Genomic DNA, 17715 nt, shown 5'->3' with positions numbered 1-17715 from the left:
TGGTTGGAGGGGGGGGGGAGAATACGGGGCGAGGAACGGCCTCTGACGCCGGAGTGAAACACTCCGGGTTTCACTCCGGCGTCGGCTGTTTGTCTCCCTTTGGGAGAATTGCGGCCAAAGATTCAATTCGGGCCTTGGATAACTGTGAAGTTTGCACATTCGCCCTGTGTCTGTGTGGGCTTCCTCCGGGTGCTCCTGTTTCCTCTCTGATGCACGATCAATTGCACAAAGACGAGAGTTGGATACAACTTAGGCTTTATTGCTCTAAGATGTGTGGCCTCCCACAACAGCTGGCGAAATGGCTGCAGCATGGAGGACACACATATTTATACTCCGCCTACTGGGCGGAGCCAGCAGGCAGGGACTACCAACGTATCTGTAGTACAGGTCCTACCATACATCACCTAATAGAGGTGCAACAGTGGTTTACCACACTCTCAATCCAAAAATGCACAGATTATGTGGGTTGGATGTGCTAAATTGCCCCTAAGAGGGGTTATGGGGTCAGGGCCGGGTTTGGACCGAGGTAAGGTGCTCTTTCAAAGAGTCGTGCAGACCCAATGGGCTGAATGGCTTTCTTCTGCTCTGTAGAGATTCTATGTTTGAGAGCTAGCTGGTGGGGATTTAACCCGAAGGCCCCCACACCTCCAGGCAAGGGGTAAGGTTGAGAAGTCGGGGCCTTCAGGTGGGGCTATTCCATCAACAGCAGTGTGATAAATGACCAATTAAATGTTTCATTGTTTATTGAGGGATGAATGTTTCACAGGCTGTTTGCTTGAGGTGTGTTGGCAATCTTACTATGTTTTGGTGTGAATGTGTAGAGAAAAAGAGTGATAAGTACAAACAGCTGATACTGAGGCTGATAGCAGGAGAATGAAAATGTTATACGGTGACCCTATTAGTGAGGGCAGAAGTCATTCTGTCTTCAATTCATCAAACCAGCTAAATAGGTAACCCATAGCGACAGGAACCTTGCAATGTGCCTGTGACTTAATTGCTTTGCTTCGAGAGTATTGATGTACATAAATCTCTGGTATTGAATGTTCTCTCATCTCTTTCAGGCTTGAGAGGGAGCTTGAATCGCTTGAAAATGGGGACGTTGCCATCTCTAAAGAAAACAGCATTGAAGAGAAGCTGAAAGATGAGGAGAAGGTGTGTACAAAGGGAATGAGTCAGTGATATGAGAAGGACTGTATAGCTGGATGCCTCTGTAGTGAATGCTGCATGCATCAGAGCGATCGATTTGAAATAGGGTGTAATTTTTCTCTACAAAAAATAGCCAATGCTTGTTAGACTGGGAATGTTGAGCTCAGAATTGGGCTTCATGGTGATGCATCGCCATGTCAAATAGCCCAGCAGCATTTGGGCCTGGGCTTCCTGCCGGCTCTCCATTTCTCTGTGAGAAATGGTCAACTAAGAACAGCAAATACAAAGAAATCCCAACCTGCTGGAAATCACTTAAACAATCATTTGGTGGAAAGTAAATTCTGTGTCAATGCTCCCATGGTCCTGATGAGCAGAGCATCCTGGGAAATGGAAAGCCAGGCTTGTCAGCTGATGGTAAAGATCCTGAGGTGGTGAACAGGTCTATAATACGAGTTTAAATGTCAGTTCTTAAAGCCTCCTTTATTTTCGATCCCTTGCCACTTATAATGTGTGCGTCTTTGCGGGGATAAAAATACTTTTCCCAAATACAATATGGCGCCAATAGGCTTCCCAATGGGAATTTCCCAACCTGACATGCATTAAAAATTCCACTGAGAGATGCCAGACTAGGTCTTAAGTACATGTTGCCAACCTCCAGGGACACATAAGCAGAGATTAAAGTACCCCGCTTCATGGTAATTAAAGTGTTCAGAGGTTATTCTCCCCAAAGGAAGTCACAACAACGGAACCACTACAATATGTAAACACCCAACCAATTGTACTGTTGGATGCTTCCTCAGAATTGAGCAGGATGGATTCACCTTACCGCCGCACCTCTTTCCACCCCCTCACCCATGCACTTTCCTCATTCTGAACAGGACTCTTAGGTTCCATAATATTTCCATCCCACTTGGTGGAAGTTGAAAGTGAGATGGATGTGGAGGGCTCTCAGCCAGCTCATCAGGAGGTTCCAGTTGCTGGTGGAGATTGGGAGCCTGAAGGTTCTCAATGGACACATGAGCATTGATGATGCTACCTGGGGGTATAAAAGTCTCCACCTGACCGTCCTTACCTTGGTGATCCCCCACTCTGCAGTAAAATTAGCTCCATGGACTAGCTTTAGTGTGCCAGTGGGTCTCATAGTGCTCGATAGGGAAAGTAACAAGGACATGCCCTCCAACCTCATTCTTGCATTAGGCCAGCACCCAACCAAATTTATAACACCCACTCCTCTCCCCACCCACCCCTCTCCCCGCACACACTCCCTCACCCCTCCAACCCCTGTCCCTGCTCAATCCCCTCTCCATGCACATCACTCCTCTCTGCCCAACCCAGGAGAGCCCCATAGTTCGATCAGTGATGTGAGGAGCAGTGCAGACCTGGCGACCTAATGCTCGACTGTTTTTTGTTTACCTTTGACCCTCGGGACTGAGAGGACAACAGAGCCAGAGGTTAGAAAGATCATCTGTGATATCTCACCCAAGGAGTGACAATGCAAGAAAATAGCACACTCAGTCACTATTGTCCATTTAACAGCCCCTCTCCAGGCTGCCACCAATCACCTTATGCCAGAAACCTGACTATGCCCCTGCCAGCCTGGCAGTGTCACCTGGGACCCTGACAGTGCCAGACTGGCACCAGGGTGGCACTGCCAGAATGCCCAAGTGTCACTGCCAGGGTTCCAGGCTGGCAGTGCCAGTGTCCCGGTGGCATCAGCAGTACCAGGTGCCATCCTGCCCAGAGGCTAACCACCTGGGGGCCTCCGATCGCCTGGGAGACTACTCCAAGTGCCGTTCTGCCTGGTCCCCGTTTGTGGAGACCAGTGCTAAATGGCGCCTAGCTGGATCTCCTCGCCAAGGCAAGTAGATCCGGGGGGCCAGTTAGATCTGATGTAGATATAGTTAAGTAGGCAGTTAAGCTCTCTTAACTATGCAAGTCTGGATTCCGCCCATTGAGGGCGGGATCCAGATCGCGACGTCTCGGAAGATCTTGTTACATCTTGCTGGGCGTAACATCGGGAATCTCGGAGGAGGCCTCTTGTGCGATTTATCGGCCGTGTCCCATCCTGATTCCGGTGGAACGCCACCAGCAACCATGCCTTAAACGGCTTTGCCATCACTGAAACCACCTAAGGTTACCATTGACTGGAAACTAAAATTGACTAGCCATATAAATACTGTGGCTACAAGAACAGGTCAGAGGCTGTGATAACTAACTCACTTCCTGGCTCCCCAAAGGCTGTCCATCATCCACAAGGTACAAGTCTGGGGTGTGATGGAATACTCACCACTTGCCTGGATGAGTGCAGTTCCAACAACACTCAAGAAGCTCAACATGCTTGATTGGCAGCCCATCCACCACCTTAAAAATCCATTCTCTCCACCACCGAGACAGGTAGCAGCAATGTGTTCTCACCAAGCCTCTTTCAACAGCACCTTCTGAACCCACGACCAATAACACCTGGAAGGACAAAAGCAGCAGACATATGGGAACACCACCACCTGCTAATTCCCATCCAGGCCACACACAATCCTAACTTGGAAATATATTGGTGTTCCTTCAATGTCGCTGGATCGGAATTCTGGAATTTCCTCCTTAATAGTGCAGCGGGTGTACATACACTACATGGACTGCAGCGATGCAAGAATGTAGTTCACCACCACATTGTTAAGGGATTTATGAACAGGCAATAAATGCTGGCCCGGTCAGAATGGAGGAGAGTTTGTGCAGGGGGTCGGGATTGAAAGCACTAACAACAGCGCCGCTCCCGATAGCTCCGGGGAAGTACTCAGGGAGTCCGGTAATAATAGCTTCATTGAGAATTTAGAGGCAATTTCGCCAAAACTTCGGGTTGGGGGCAGGGTCAAGGGAAATGCCGATTCGGGGGAAACCAGATTTGAGCCAGAGAGGTGGGATGGAAATTTTCGGAAATGGGAAGAGAAGGGGATTAAGACACTGAAAGATTTGTTTCTTAGGGGTCGGTTTGAAGGAGCTGGAAACGAAGTATGGGCTGGAGCAGGGGGAAATGTTTAGATACATGCAGGTTCCAGATTTTGCCAGAAAGGAGATACAGAACTTCCCGGAGGAGGCAGCCTCCACATTGCTGGAGGAGGTGCTGACGACAGGGGGACTGCAGAAGGGGGTCAGTGGTCTACGGAGCTATTTTGGAGGAGGAGAAGGCACCACTGGAAGGGATCAAAGCAAAGTGGGAGGAAGAGTTGGGAGAGGGTATGGAAGAGGGGTTCTGGTGTAAGGCGCTGCGGAGAGTGAACGCCTCCATCTCGTGCACGGGGTGGGGTTGATCCAGCTGAAGGTGGTATACAGAGCATACCTCACAAGGGCGAGGATGAGCCGATTCTTTGAAGGAGTGGAAGATGTGTGTGAATGTTGCTGGGGTGACCCGCTAATCATGTTCATGTTTTGGTCCTGTCCAAAGCTCGAGGATTATTTGAAGGAGGTTTTTAGGGGAATTTCTAAAGTGGTGCACGTGAAACTGGACCCGGGCCCCTGGGACGCCATATTCGGGGTGTCGGACCAGCCAGGGTTGGAAACGGGTGCGGAGGCAGATGTCATAACCTTCACCTCGTTGATCGCCCGAAGGCAGATCCTGATGGGTTGGAGAGCAGCTTCTCCACTCTGTATCCTGGCGTGGCGGGGGGACCTGTTGGAATTCTTAACTCTTGAGAAGGTTAAATTTGAACCGCGGGGAAGGATGGAGGGGTTCTACAATTCATGGGCATTATTCATTATGCACTTTCAAGAACTGGATAACATCGAACATTAGTTGGGGGGGGGGGGAGGGGAGATGGGTGGAGGGGGGGGGGGGGGCGATGGGTATTAATGGTGGCCATGGGTGATTTCTGATTCCTTTTTATCAGTTGTTTATGTGAACATGTGGGCGAATGTGGGTTTGGTCGGAGGATGGGAACGTTGTTATTGTTATGGGGATTGACATATTTGTTACTGATTATTGTTTATTGTTGGTGGGTGTAAAATCGGGAGAAAATGCGAAAAAGGAGGAGAATAAAGAAATATTTAAACAAAATAAATGCAGGCCTAGCCATCAATGCCACATCCTGGTCAGATGGGCACTGCTCGCTCTGGGTCTCGGATAGGTCTGGAGCACTGCTATTCAATGCACGCTCTCCTGCTCCAACTGACAGAACAAAGGGACATGGGAGGCCATTCAGCTCTTTGTACCTCTGTCATTTGATTAGGTGGATGATGTGGAGATGCCGGCGTTGGACTGGGGTGAGCACAGTAAGAAGTCTTACAACACCAGGTTAAAGTCCAACAGGTTTGATTCAAACACGAGCTTTCGGAGCGCAGCTCCTTCCTCAGGTGATTTGATTAGGTGGTGGTTGGTCGGTGCCTCAACCCCCCAATCCCAGCGATTATCTTTTAAAAAACTCTCAATTTTAAAATTTAAGAGATTTTCCATTGAAGTCAGTTTGTGGAGGCAGTTCCAGTTTTCCACTGTCCTTTCTGTGAAGAAAAAGTGAGGAACTACTTCAATCAGCTTTCACACCTCAAAAAAATCCCCCCCGTGATCTTCTTTACTCAGGGGAATACTAACCTCATTCAGTCTGTTCTCACTTGTTGGGTTACTAAATGCGGGAACAGGTGAACCATGGCCTGATCCCACACTCCAGCTCCTGGAAGGGTATGCTGCAATGCTGATCTCGGGAATAGTATATGGGCTGACACAAACCCTCCTCACATCCAGAAAAACCTCGGGTGGGATTCTCCGTCGGCCGATGCCAGAATCGCAAAATGTGTTTCGGCGGAGAATTGTTCCGACGCAGAAATCACAGTGCCCGCCGATTTCACACCAAATCGCAAGTCTCTGTTGCCTCGACAGTAGCGTCAATGCTTTCCAGAACACATGTACGGTAAACACCATTTGCATATCATTAGTGGACCCAACCCGGTATTCTCCGGGGCCTCCGCGATTCTCTGCCTCTGATGGGCCGAGTTCCCAATGGCGAGGTTCTCTTGTGCTTTTAAAAATCATGAAACTGGCATCATGGCTGAAGAGGAAAAGAAGGGGGTAGGGAAAGTATCCAAAATTGCCATAGTTTGCTGACAATTGTGCTGCTGGCTGTGGGGCTTCTGCCAGGGGAGTAGTGGGGGTTGGCTAGGAGGTGGACTGTAGGGTTGGGGTTGAAGGGCACGGAGTACCATTGCCGCGGCTTGCACACTCGCTCACTGCCCGCTGTGAACTTAGGGCCAAAGGTCATTATGAGTGTCCCATCCAGACACCCCCCCACCCCCCCCCCAAGTGCCCTCTTGTCCCAGCCGATCCATCAGCAGGGTGGGCACGCTTCAGCACAACCAGTGCCATGTTGTTGGCTGGGATGAGTGTGTGTGGGGAGTGTAATGTGTATATGTGGCTGCAGCTTGTCAGCCTCCTGAGTATCAATCACGGACCCTGCGAATCCGGCAAATTTCTCATTGGAATCGATTGGGTTCCATGTGGCGCCAGGACTAGCCCATCCTCAGTCGCTGAATCAGCCCAGGTTCGGCTTCAGTTTTACTGTCTTGGAAATCCACGAATCCTGATCCGGCATCAACACATAGTCTCAGGAACGGAGAATCCCACCCCTTGTCTTTCATCAAATAGGACACTGGAGCTGCTCAACAATGTGTCTCCATGTTCAGATCTCTGTTCCTTTGCCCCTTCACTCCAGCCTTGGCCACAACCGACAATGGTCAGAATGAGTCTGGAGGGATAATGTCTAATTTTGTTTGATTCATTTAGGGGCTGTGGGCATTGCTAGTTAGGCCAGCATTTATTGCCCATCCCTAGTTGCCATTCAGAAGGTGGTGGTGAGTTGCTTTCTTGAACTGCTGCAGTCCTTGAGGTGTAGGTACACCCAGTGTTGTTAGGGGGGCAGGGGGAGTTCCAGGATGTTACCCCAGCAACAGTGAAGGAACGGCGATATATTTCCAAGTCAGGGTGGTGAGTGACTTGGAGGGGAACCTCAGGTGGTGTGGTTCCCAAGTATCTGCTGCTCCTGTCCTTCTAGATGTACTGGTCGCGGGTTTGGAAGGTGCTGTCTAAGGAACCTTGGTGAGTTACTGCAGTGCAGCTTATAGATGGCACAAATGGCTGCCACTGTTCATCGGTGGTGGAGGATTTGAATGTTTGTGGAAGTGGTTTGCAATCAACAGGCTGCTTTGTCCTGGATGGTGTTGAGCGTTTTGAGTGTTGTTGGAGCTGCACTCATCCAGTCAAGTGGAGAGTATTCCATTACACTCCTGACTTATGCCTTTTAGATGGTGGATTTTGGGGGGCCAGGATGTGGGTGACTCGCCATCGGATTCCTAGCCTTTGACCTTCCCTGGTAGCTACATTATTAATATGGCTAGTCCAGTGCAGTTTCTGATCAATGATAACCCCCAGGATGTTGATTGTGGGGTTTCAGCGATGAATGCCAAGGGGCAGTGGTTAGATCCTCTCTTGTAGGGGATGGTCATTGCCTGGCACTTTTGTTAAAGTGAGACATCTTTGAATAGGGTTTGGCAGCTGATCAGTTTTCCAATGAGAATATTGCCAATCATATTGCTATCAAAAAGATACAGTTTCAAATGAACACTAACATCACTCTCATTGATTTTCTCACAGGTCTCTCCGAGCAAAGGCAGTGGTGAGTATTTGAATAATGATAATCTGCTGAAGATCTAGCTGCTGACTGTGAGATGTATGAAATTCCTGTGTACAACTCCACATTTACTCTATTTGATCATGTTAACACCAGTGGAAATTTCCATTATAGGGACTAAGTTTGGTGGTCGGCAGGAAAGTCAGACAGGAATTCACCCGCACCACCATTACCTCTCAGAGTCAAAGGCCTTGACCATATTTAAAGTCCACCTGGACAGCCATTCACTCATTATAGGTCAGGATCTCCACATCACTCCTCCAGATTCCTTGCAGATACAGCCTGTACTGGAAATGCTGGACAATGTGAGCAACCAAATCCTGGGACGTACAGAGGCGCCTCCGGCACTGCCTTTCCTCATCTCTAGATAAGAAGTAAAGTTGCCATAGTCCCAGATGACCATAGGCTGGTTTCCCCTTTGAGGGGAAGAGCTAACAGGTGGTGATTTAACTTGAGGATCACCACATCTCAGATGAGGGGCAAGGTTGAGAAGGTGGGGCCTTCATGACTAACCTTAGGTGGTAAGGTATAAGAATGCAGCCGGCGATAAACCCTTGGTTGGGCCAATTTCGCCTTTGCAGTGTTGACATCAGCCTCTTGACATCAGAGGCCCGACTGCCTCTTGCTGCTCAGAACCTTGCTCCTTCTGGCCCTGTGTCAACCCTCCCCCCCTCGCCTTCTCCTCATCTGGATGAGAGCCAGCAAGGCAGAGTTGTCTGCAGCCTGCATCATTAATGCCTCTGTAGACGTGTGAGCAGATTAAAGTGATTCATTAAGCGGGCATATCCTTTACAGGTTTCCCTCCATCTCAAAGGCAGCAAATGCTAATTCTTTCATTTAAGCCTCCATGTGGACATGGCATCCCCACCCCACACCTTCTAGGTAAAGGACACCAGGAGGACCAGGGATGGGTGTTCCTCCTGTTCCTATATGAACACGAATGGAGACATTGTTCTTTGACTCGGTAATAAGAGCCATGTGCACTTGGACACTTTTCAGCTTGTCTCCACTAGCCTCAAAACGCTACAGAGACGACAGACGCTTCGAAAGACTAACATGATCACTGGTCAGCCATGACCATTCACCCGAGAGGATAGAGGTTTAGAGTCACGTGTTGGCTCAACTCCACCAACCGTGCCCCTGAGAGGCACCCACATCCCTTCATCCTTAATCCCTGCCTCTGACTGTAGCCGATTGTAAATGGCACAGAATGAATGGCAGCTCCACACCCTGCTGGGATCTCAAGTTTATGAGATCCAGGAGTCAGAAACGAGCATCTTTGACATCCACTTGTCTCATGATGATTTGGGTGTCTTTAGAACGGCTTCTTGTACTGGCCTTGAATTACACCCACTCGAAGGGTCGCCTTTCAAACTCACTCCACCACCTATTGTCCTCTCTCTCTGGCACACACCAACTTCCCCCATCACCGTAGCCCCACCCAAAATCACCACTCCTCTCACCTCTATCACCCTTGAATTCCCCCCCCCCCCCCCCCACCCGTTACCCTGGACCTATCACGCTCCATCTCCACATGCCCTCCCTCCTCTCACAGCCAACGACTGTTACTATTCCCACGATTATCTTGATCCTGCCCCCCTCCTGTTATCCAAGCCACCTGTCCAGCCCATCACCACAACTCTCCCAATGAGATCTTCATCTACCATAATCTCACCCTGGGCCTGGAGCCATACTGCATGCCCCCCTTCAGACTGTGACTGTTCCCTCCTCTCACCATCATCCTGAGTTCTCCCTGCATGGACCACTGACCATTGGCACCACTGACCTCACTCCCGAAGACACTCTTCTCCAACTTCTCCGGACATTCTCCCCCTCTTTCCCTAACATTGACCCCCTCCCACTTCCCCAGGCACTCTCCCACCCTGTCCTGTAAGCCCACCTCCTCTATCCAGCCTTGGCACAGGGTTCACGAACTCCACTTGAGTGAAGTTATACAAGGTCCCAAAGAAAATGAAAGCAGCATCCATGGACCTCAAAGTCATGGGAGAGATGAAGCTCGACAGATACACAGTCAGAAAATTGAACGCTCTAAATTCTCACTGGTGAGGGCCTTAATTTGCAGTTTAATTCGGAGGTTGGTTAGTTCAGTTGGCTGGACGCTGGTTCGTGATACGGTTACCATCTTCGTACAAGCTGAGGTTATCCATGAAGGCCTTCTCAACCTTGCCCCTCGTCTGAGGGGTGGTGACCCTCAGGTTAAATCAGAACCAGTCAGTTCTCCCCGTCAAAGGGAAAAGCAACCTATGGTCATAGAACATAGAATTTACAGTGCAGAAGGAGGCCATTCAGCCCATCGAGTCTGCACCAGCTCTTGGAAAGAGCACCCTACCCAAGGTCAACACCTCCACCCTATCCCCATAACCCAGTTACCCCACCCAACACTAAGGGCAATTTTGGACACTAAGGGCAATTTATCATGGCCAATCTACCTAACCTGCACATCTTTGGACTGTGGGAGGAAACTGGAGCACCCGGAGGAAACCCGGGAGGAAACCGGAGCACCCGGAGGAAACACACGGGGAGGATGTACAGACTCCGCACAGACAGTGACCCAAGCCGGAATCAAACCTGGGACCCTGGAGCTGTGACGCGATTGTGCTATCCACAATGCTACCGTGCTGCCCCTAAAGCATAGGGGCATCTGGGACTATGGCGACTTTTTCAATTCCTGTGAGGTGGCCTTTTAATGATTATTAATGTATGCAAATTGGGTTCTCAATATTGTTCATCAGGAAGCTCCACGAACCATTGACCGGCCTTGAAAGTCTGGAGAACAAAATTCCGACAATTTATCCCACCGTCTGGAAACTGATGTTTTGCCTCCTGCCAAATTAAATGCCTCCGCCAGCCATGCTTCCTGCTGCTGGCCAGAGGGGAAATTGCAGCCTTACGTGAGTCATTTTGCCCGATGGTATCTATTTCTGCAAGGTGGATTTGAGATCTAAATGATCAAGCACCTCTTTCACAATGTCCCCGATTCACATTCCATTGCCTTGAGTGGAAAAGAATATCAGGTGGATTGTAAAACACTGCCACCTCACCTAGGGGTTTTTTAAAAATTCATTCATGGGATGTGGGCATCACTGGCTGGGCTAGCATTTATTGCCCATCCCTAATTGCCCTTGAGGGGGCATTGAACCACATTACTGTGCATCTGGAGTAACATGTAGGGCAGATCAAGTAAGGATGGCAGGTTTCCTTCCATAAAAACATGATTAACCCAGGTGGATTTTTATGACAGCTTTAGACTTTTAATTCCAGATTTCTTTCTTTTTAAATTGTATTCAAATTTTACCACCTGCTGTAGTGGGGTTTGAAACCGATCCCACAAGCATTATCCTGGGTCTCTGGATTACTAGACCAGTAAAATACCGCTTAACCAATGCCTCACTGTATTGGATTACCTGTCTGTTACCTTCTTTGATTTTCAATTCCATTGATTTTTCTGGCACTAATATTAAGCTTCCAAAGTGGCAGTTTGGAAGGATAGGTTCATTGGGGAAAAATGCAGTTGTCGTAAAGGTAAAGCCAAAGAAATTCTGCATATCTCACCCACATCTGAAATTAAGTGCATACGGAAATATCAAACCTAATATCTGCTCAGGTCCCAATGTACAAGAATTTTACTCAGAAGCAATGGCAACAGCAAACCCAGAAAAAACAGGCAACTCCTCAACTCCTGTAACCTGTCTCTCCCCAAATATCAACCCCCAGTTCCAACACAGCCCATCCCATTCTCAAATATCAATCCATGGAGTTGTTATTCACTTCACTGGCATATACAGTAAGCAAGAGGTATGAATTGTCACTGGTTACATCACTCACCACTAGAATGGACACTGGACAAAGGTAAAGTTTTGAACATTTGAATAGCACATGCTCCCTGGAATGCCTCTCAGCCCTTTTGCAATCTGATTTAACACATAACAGGAGCCAAGGCCGAGAGTTTTGAGACTATCCAGCGTTCTTTTTGAACGTGTGCTCTTATTCTGGAGCCTCTGCTGCCGGGACTACGTGTTACAAAATCCCAGTCAGGCCATGGGTCTCCTGGGCTAACACCATCCACGTGCAGTGTTATCGCACCTTTCCCACTGCGAATGTCCCACTTTGTGGCAAGGAGTGGATGCGAAGAAACAGTCGAGAGGGTCGGGTGAGAGTACAAGTTGGAAACTTTGGAGCAGGATGTTAAAGATTGGGATACTCTATCTCCATCATTCCGCTCTCTCTCTCTCTGTCCCCGCCATCCTCTGCCTTTCCATGTTCGCAATCTAATTACCCTTCTTGTTATCTCTATCCCTTGCCCCTCTCAGCCTGTACAATTCCATACTTCACTCTCCAATTCTCTCTATCTCTCCCTGATCTCCAATTATATCACTCTATTCCTCTGCTCACTTTCTCTTCATTCTCGCACACTCTCTTTCCTCTTCCTCTATCCAATTATCTGTCTTTATTCCCCTGCTCTCTCTCTCTCTCTTTTTCTCATTCTTCCTTTCTATCCTCTTCCTCTCTCAGCATGGCAATTCTGGCTCCCAGGCACTTTGGCACTTCACACCTGGCAGTGCCCCTGCTAGCCTGGCAGTGCCACATGGGCACCCTGGCAGTGCCCAGGTGGCACCTGGGTGGTACTGCCAGGGTGCCAGACTGGCAGTGCCATGGTGCCCAGGTAGCACTGGGGGTACCATAGTAGCACCCTCCCAGGAGCCCAATAACCAAGGCCCTTAATCGCCTGGGATACACCTTACAAGTGCCGGGACACTTGGTCCCCATTGGTGGAGACCAGAGCTAAACACGCTGGCTTGGTGCGGGTGTTAGATCCCACGCCATGGGTAACTCTGGCGGGAACATATTCAAGTCAACCTGTCTGCAGACTTGAATAGGCAAATTTAGATCCCGAGGCCTCGCGGGATCTCATTGGGTCTAGTGAGGGATAACGAGGCCGTTAAATTCTGCGAGAGTCCTCTAGCGTGATTTAATGGCTTTGTTGCGTCCGAGTGACAAGGCCAGTAGACTGCGGCCAACAGCTCAGATAGGGATAAACTCCATGAGGAGAACCAAGAATTGGGGGAGAGAGAGAGAATTTGAGCAAGAGAGAGAAAGAGAATCGAACAAACAACTCTCTGAACGTAACATAAGAACTAGGGGCAGCAGTAGGCCATCTGGCCCCTCGAGCCTGCTCCACCATTCAATTAAATCATGGCTGATCTTTCTGTGGGCCCAGCTCCATTTACCCGCCTGCTGAAGAAGCGTGCTTTAGTGAATGAATGTCAAAGGTGGGAAAAAGTGCAGCAAGAGGGGTTTAAGGAGGGCATTTCTAAGAGCTGAATTTAAAGGGCTAAAGGGAGAGGTGAGAGTCGGAGGAACAGAGGGCAATGTTGAGGAAGCAGGAGGTGGGATGGGGTAAAACTAGAGGTATTTGTAAATTAGATTCAATGTTTTGAACTCAAATGTGTTGGGACAGGAATAGATCTAATCAAATAACAGCAGAAAATGCTGGAAAGACACTAACAGCTCAGGCAAGAGAGAGAAACAGAGTCAATATTTGGGTCAGCCTTTCATCATAACATCTATGACCTAATGGAGGCGAGTGTGAACAGGCCTGGGTCTAAGCTCAGTTGAGCAGCACTTACAGGTATCAGAGTTTTTCTTGAGTTTGAGTTTGAGGTGGGCACCCTGAGGAGGCTCCATGACCCGTCTCCAAGGTAACAATACTACTTTGAGCCACAAATTTTGCAGCGTGTAATTATACCCCGTCTGGCTCAGTGCCAGTCTGGTCTAGACTAACAGGTGCCAAGACAGGTTGATACCCAACAGAGGCAAGCAATAAGCTGACTCTTGGAGCTCTAGTTGTAGCCTGTACACCTGCTGCCAGTAAACACCAGCTGAGACCAGCAGTCAACACTGATCACACCATCAAACGCAGCCTCAACATTACACCGTGCATTTACTTGCTGGTTATCAGAAGCATGGAGTTATCAAAGCTCTTTCACTCTGTATCTCTCTGGGTTTAATCTTGACTGTTTAACAGATAATCATGAGATGGCACTTTGTTTTACATCCATCTCTGATGTCAAGATCTATTCCTCTCTCATTCAGTATCTCAGTCTCTCTAATTCCATCAATCATGTCTGTGCCAAGCTCTCTTCTCTTTTTCTCCCTTCCTCTTCTCTCTCCCTCCCCCTTCTCTCTCTCCGTGATCTCTCTCTGATTGTCTCTTGTTGTTATCTCCATCCCTCTCCCTTTTCGGCCTACCTAATTCTCTCCATTCTTCTCTCTCTAATTCTCTCTCTCATCCCTGACCTCCAAATTCCCTCTATTCATCTGTCCTCTCTACCTCTCTCTCTCATTCTCGCACTCTCTCTCTTTCTCTCTCCCCATCACCATGATTTCTCTATAATTAGTGATATTAGTGCATCAACACAAAACACTCGTTCACAAGGATCACGCACAATGAATAAGCAGGAGCTGGAAACTCCCCACTTAGAATTCAAAATTAATCATCCCTAACATAATCCAAGACTTCATTTTCCCTATCTCTCGTGTTAACTTGTTTGAAATAAACTTGACTAAATATGGAATAAACAACTCCATTCAAATGGGAACTGTGGAAAGTTATAGAAACGTGAAATGCAATCAAACACTAACATTTCCCACAATCATTCCTCAGCTTCTTCAAACAAGTTACAAAGAATTTTTTTCCCTGTCAGGTATGTAACTCATGACCAGCGGTTAAAAATAAATAGAGCATCTAATATTAATACTGTACACCCTCACTCTGGGCCGTGCTCTATTCTAAACTCTTGTATTTTCAACAGATTTTGGCCTTTATAAACAGGAAAATCTCAGAGGATTAACGTGCACAATAGGCCCTTTTTACATTCTTCAAACATTTCAGAACCTTTGTTCCCATCAAACTTTAGCAAGTTATAAAGGTCCATTGTGAAGGGAAGCTTTATGTACAATGACAAACAGCACACTCTTTTAAGGTGACCTCAGGTTGTGACCTTTGAACCCAGTTAACAGCGGCAGAACGCAGTCTTGATTGGTTAAGTGCCCCCCAAACCCAGTTTAGCCTCTTCACCCAGACTGTACACACTCCAGAGTGTAGTAATCCACGGGAGGCAGGAGTTCCGTCACCACACCAATATTTATTTACAATAACGATATTACAGGAGCAGCTACAAACAGTGCTGCTAGCAGTCCAGTCAATTTAAGACTGGACTCACAAAGCCTACAAAGGTGATTATATGGGCCCCCTCAATGAGCTATCATTGAGGGAGCTCATACTCCAATTGGCCAACCAATAAAGCCAATTGGAGTTCATTACACCCCTCCCCCCCAAGGTCCGAGGAATTCCTGCCAGCTGGCATTCCTCTGAGCTTCTTCCTGCTCCTCCTGTCTGGGTCTGTCACCTCTGTGTCGTCCGCCGGGTCGTTATCCGAAGTGGGCGGGGTGTACCTTATAGGTGCCCGTCTTTTCCTTGACGACCTCCTTGGAAGTTGTTCTTCCTCCTCCTCGGCGAGAGGTGTTGTGGCGGCCTCGTCGAGTGTGTCCATCTCCGACTCTGATGACTGGATGACGGGGTCTGGAAAAATTGCTCGGGGCTGGGGTGTGGGTATCCTTTCCGTCTGGGCTATCCCAGCTTGAGGCGGTCCTGCTTTGCCTGCCTCCAGGTGTGGTTCCGCTGCCCTTATTTGGTCTAGGTGTTTCTTCAGCACCTTACCTCCTATTGAAACCTCATAGGATATGGGCCCTGTTTGGGATTCTACCGTGCCTTTGACCCACGTTGGTCCATTCCCATAATTCTTGACCCAAACCGGTGCCCCCACCTGGAAATGTCTCTGCTGCCGACTATTATCATACCCCCTGCGTTGGGCCTCCTGATGTTTCTCCACTTTCCCCGTTAAATTTGGGAAAAGGAGACTCAGCCTCGTTCGCAGCCGCCTTCCCATTAAGAGTTCAGCTGGCGGTATGCCCGTTGTGGAATGCGGTGTGGTCCTGTAATCAAACAGCCAGCGGGAGAGCTTTGTGTCTATTGACGCTGCCGGCTGCTTCTTGAGTCCCGCTTTAAGTGTCTGGACCGCTCTCTCTGCCAGGCCGTTGGTCACTGGATGGTAAGGGGCCGTTTTGATGTGACGGACTCCGTTTTCCTTCAGGAATTTTCCAAATTCCCCACTTGTGAATGCCGTTCCGTTGTCCGACACCAATACCTCTGGAAGTCCATGTGTTGCAAACGAGGCCCTGAGCTTTTCAATTGTCGATGCTGTGCTTGCCGTGTTTACCCGGTGGACGTCCAACCATTTGGAGTGGGCGTCCACTATCACCAAAAACATTGAGCCCATGAAAGGGCCGGCATGGTCAATATGCAGGCGGGTCCACGGTCTGCCTGGCCATTCCCACGGGTGCAATGGCGCCGCTAGTGGCACTCTTTGCCCCTGTTGGCACTCCTGGCACCGACGTACCAAGGCTGCTATGTCTGTGTCCAAACCTGGCCACCAAACGTAGCTTCGAGCTAGCATCTTCATTTTAGACACCCCTGGGTGTCCGTGATGTAACTCAGTTAAGATTGCCTGACAACCTGAGCTGGGACGATTACCCAGGCTCCCCATAATAGGATACCGTCTTCTACAGTTATTTGGTCCCTTCTGCTCCAGTATGGGGCTCCACTGGTCTTTCCAGTTCCCCTGTTAGCAGTAAATGCTTCATCTTGGCTAAAACTGGGTCTTTTTGCGTCCACAACCGAATATGTTGTGCGTCTACTGGTAGGGTGTCCAAAAAATTTAGAGTCATTACTGTCTCCTCTACTTTTGGTATTTGCGGCGGAGTGTCCGGGAGGGGAAGTCTGCTCAAAGCATCTGCATGTCCTACTCGCGTTCCCGGTCTGTGCTCCAGAACGTATCTATATGCCGCCAGTAGCAACGCCCACCGTTGGATTCTAGCTGATGCAATCGGGGGTATTGACTTGTCTTCTTTTAATAACCCTAATAACGGCTTATGGTCCGTCACTATGGTGAATTCCCGCCCGTACAGATACTGGTGAAATTCTTTTACTGCGAATATCACCGCCAGTCCTTCCTTCTCGATTTGGGCGTACTTCCTCTCAGCCATCGCCAAGGTCCTCGAAGCATAGGCTATTGGCCGTTCGTCCCCATTCCTTCCTCTATGGGCTAAGACGGCTCCTACCCCGTATGGGGATGCATCACAAGTGACCACCAACTCCTTCCTTGGGTCATAATGCTCTAGGACATTTTCGGATGGCAACTGTTCCTTAATGTCCCAAAATGCTCGGTTTTGGCGGGTGGACCATTTCCATTCTTGCCCCTTTTTTAGTAGCTGGTGGAGGGGTTCCAGGATGGACGCCCTATTTTCTATAAATTTTCCATAATAGGTTACCAACCCTAGAAATGATCGTAACTCCTGGACCATGGTGGGAGCTGGGGCTTCTTTTATTGCCCTTACTCTGTCTTCTAATGGATGTAAGCCTGACTCGTCTACTTTATATCCCAGGTACGTCACTTGTTGGGCCAGAAAAACACATTTTTCCCTTTTTAGCAGTACGCCTGCTTTTGCGAAATGCCTGAGCACTTCCTCCAGGTTCCTTAAGTGTTCCCTGTTTGTCCTACCCGTGATTAAGACAGCGTCCAAATAAATCGCCACCTGCGGTAGTCCCTGCAGAATATTTTGCATCGTACGCTGGAATATAGCGCAGGCTGATGACACTCCGAAAGGTAGCCTAGTATAACGAAAAAGGCCCTTCAGGGTGTTGATCGTAGCGAACTTCTGGGAGCCCTTGTCCAGCCAATTTGGCATATAGGTCGTCTATTTTCGGGATTGGGTATTTGTCCAGCAGTGCGTATTTGTTTACTGTCTGTTTGAAATCTCCACA

The 17715-nt window shown here is 48.8% G+C and overlaps 1 protein-coding gene across 2 annotated transcripts in view; it reads left to right on the top strand.

The window, feature by feature from the left end:
- The window catches only part of LOC119952955 (paralemmin-1-like), a 382432-nt gene that overhangs the window by 345122 nt on the left and 19595 nt on the right, over positions 1-17715 (top strand). For both annotated transcript variants that reach the window (XM_038776595.1, XM_038776594.1), the window contains exons 5-6: positions 1062-1152; positions 7775-7796. In XM_038776595.1, coding sequence (XP_038632523.1) covers positions 1062-1152; positions 7775-7796 — 113 coding nt within the window. The remainder of the gene's footprint in view (positions 1-1061; positions 1153-7774; positions 7797-17715) is intronic.

This window comes from Scyliorhinus canicula, chromosome 18 (genome assembly GCF_902713615.1).
Source record: "Scyliorhinus canicula chromosome 18, sScyCan1.1, whole genome shotgun sequence".
NCBI lineage: Eukaryota > Metazoa > Chordata > Chondrichthyes > Carcharhiniformes > Scyliorhinidae > Scyliorhinus > Scyliorhinus canicula.
Note: the sequence above shows the minus strand (reverse complement) of the source record. Positions and strands in the feature narration are given on the sequence as shown.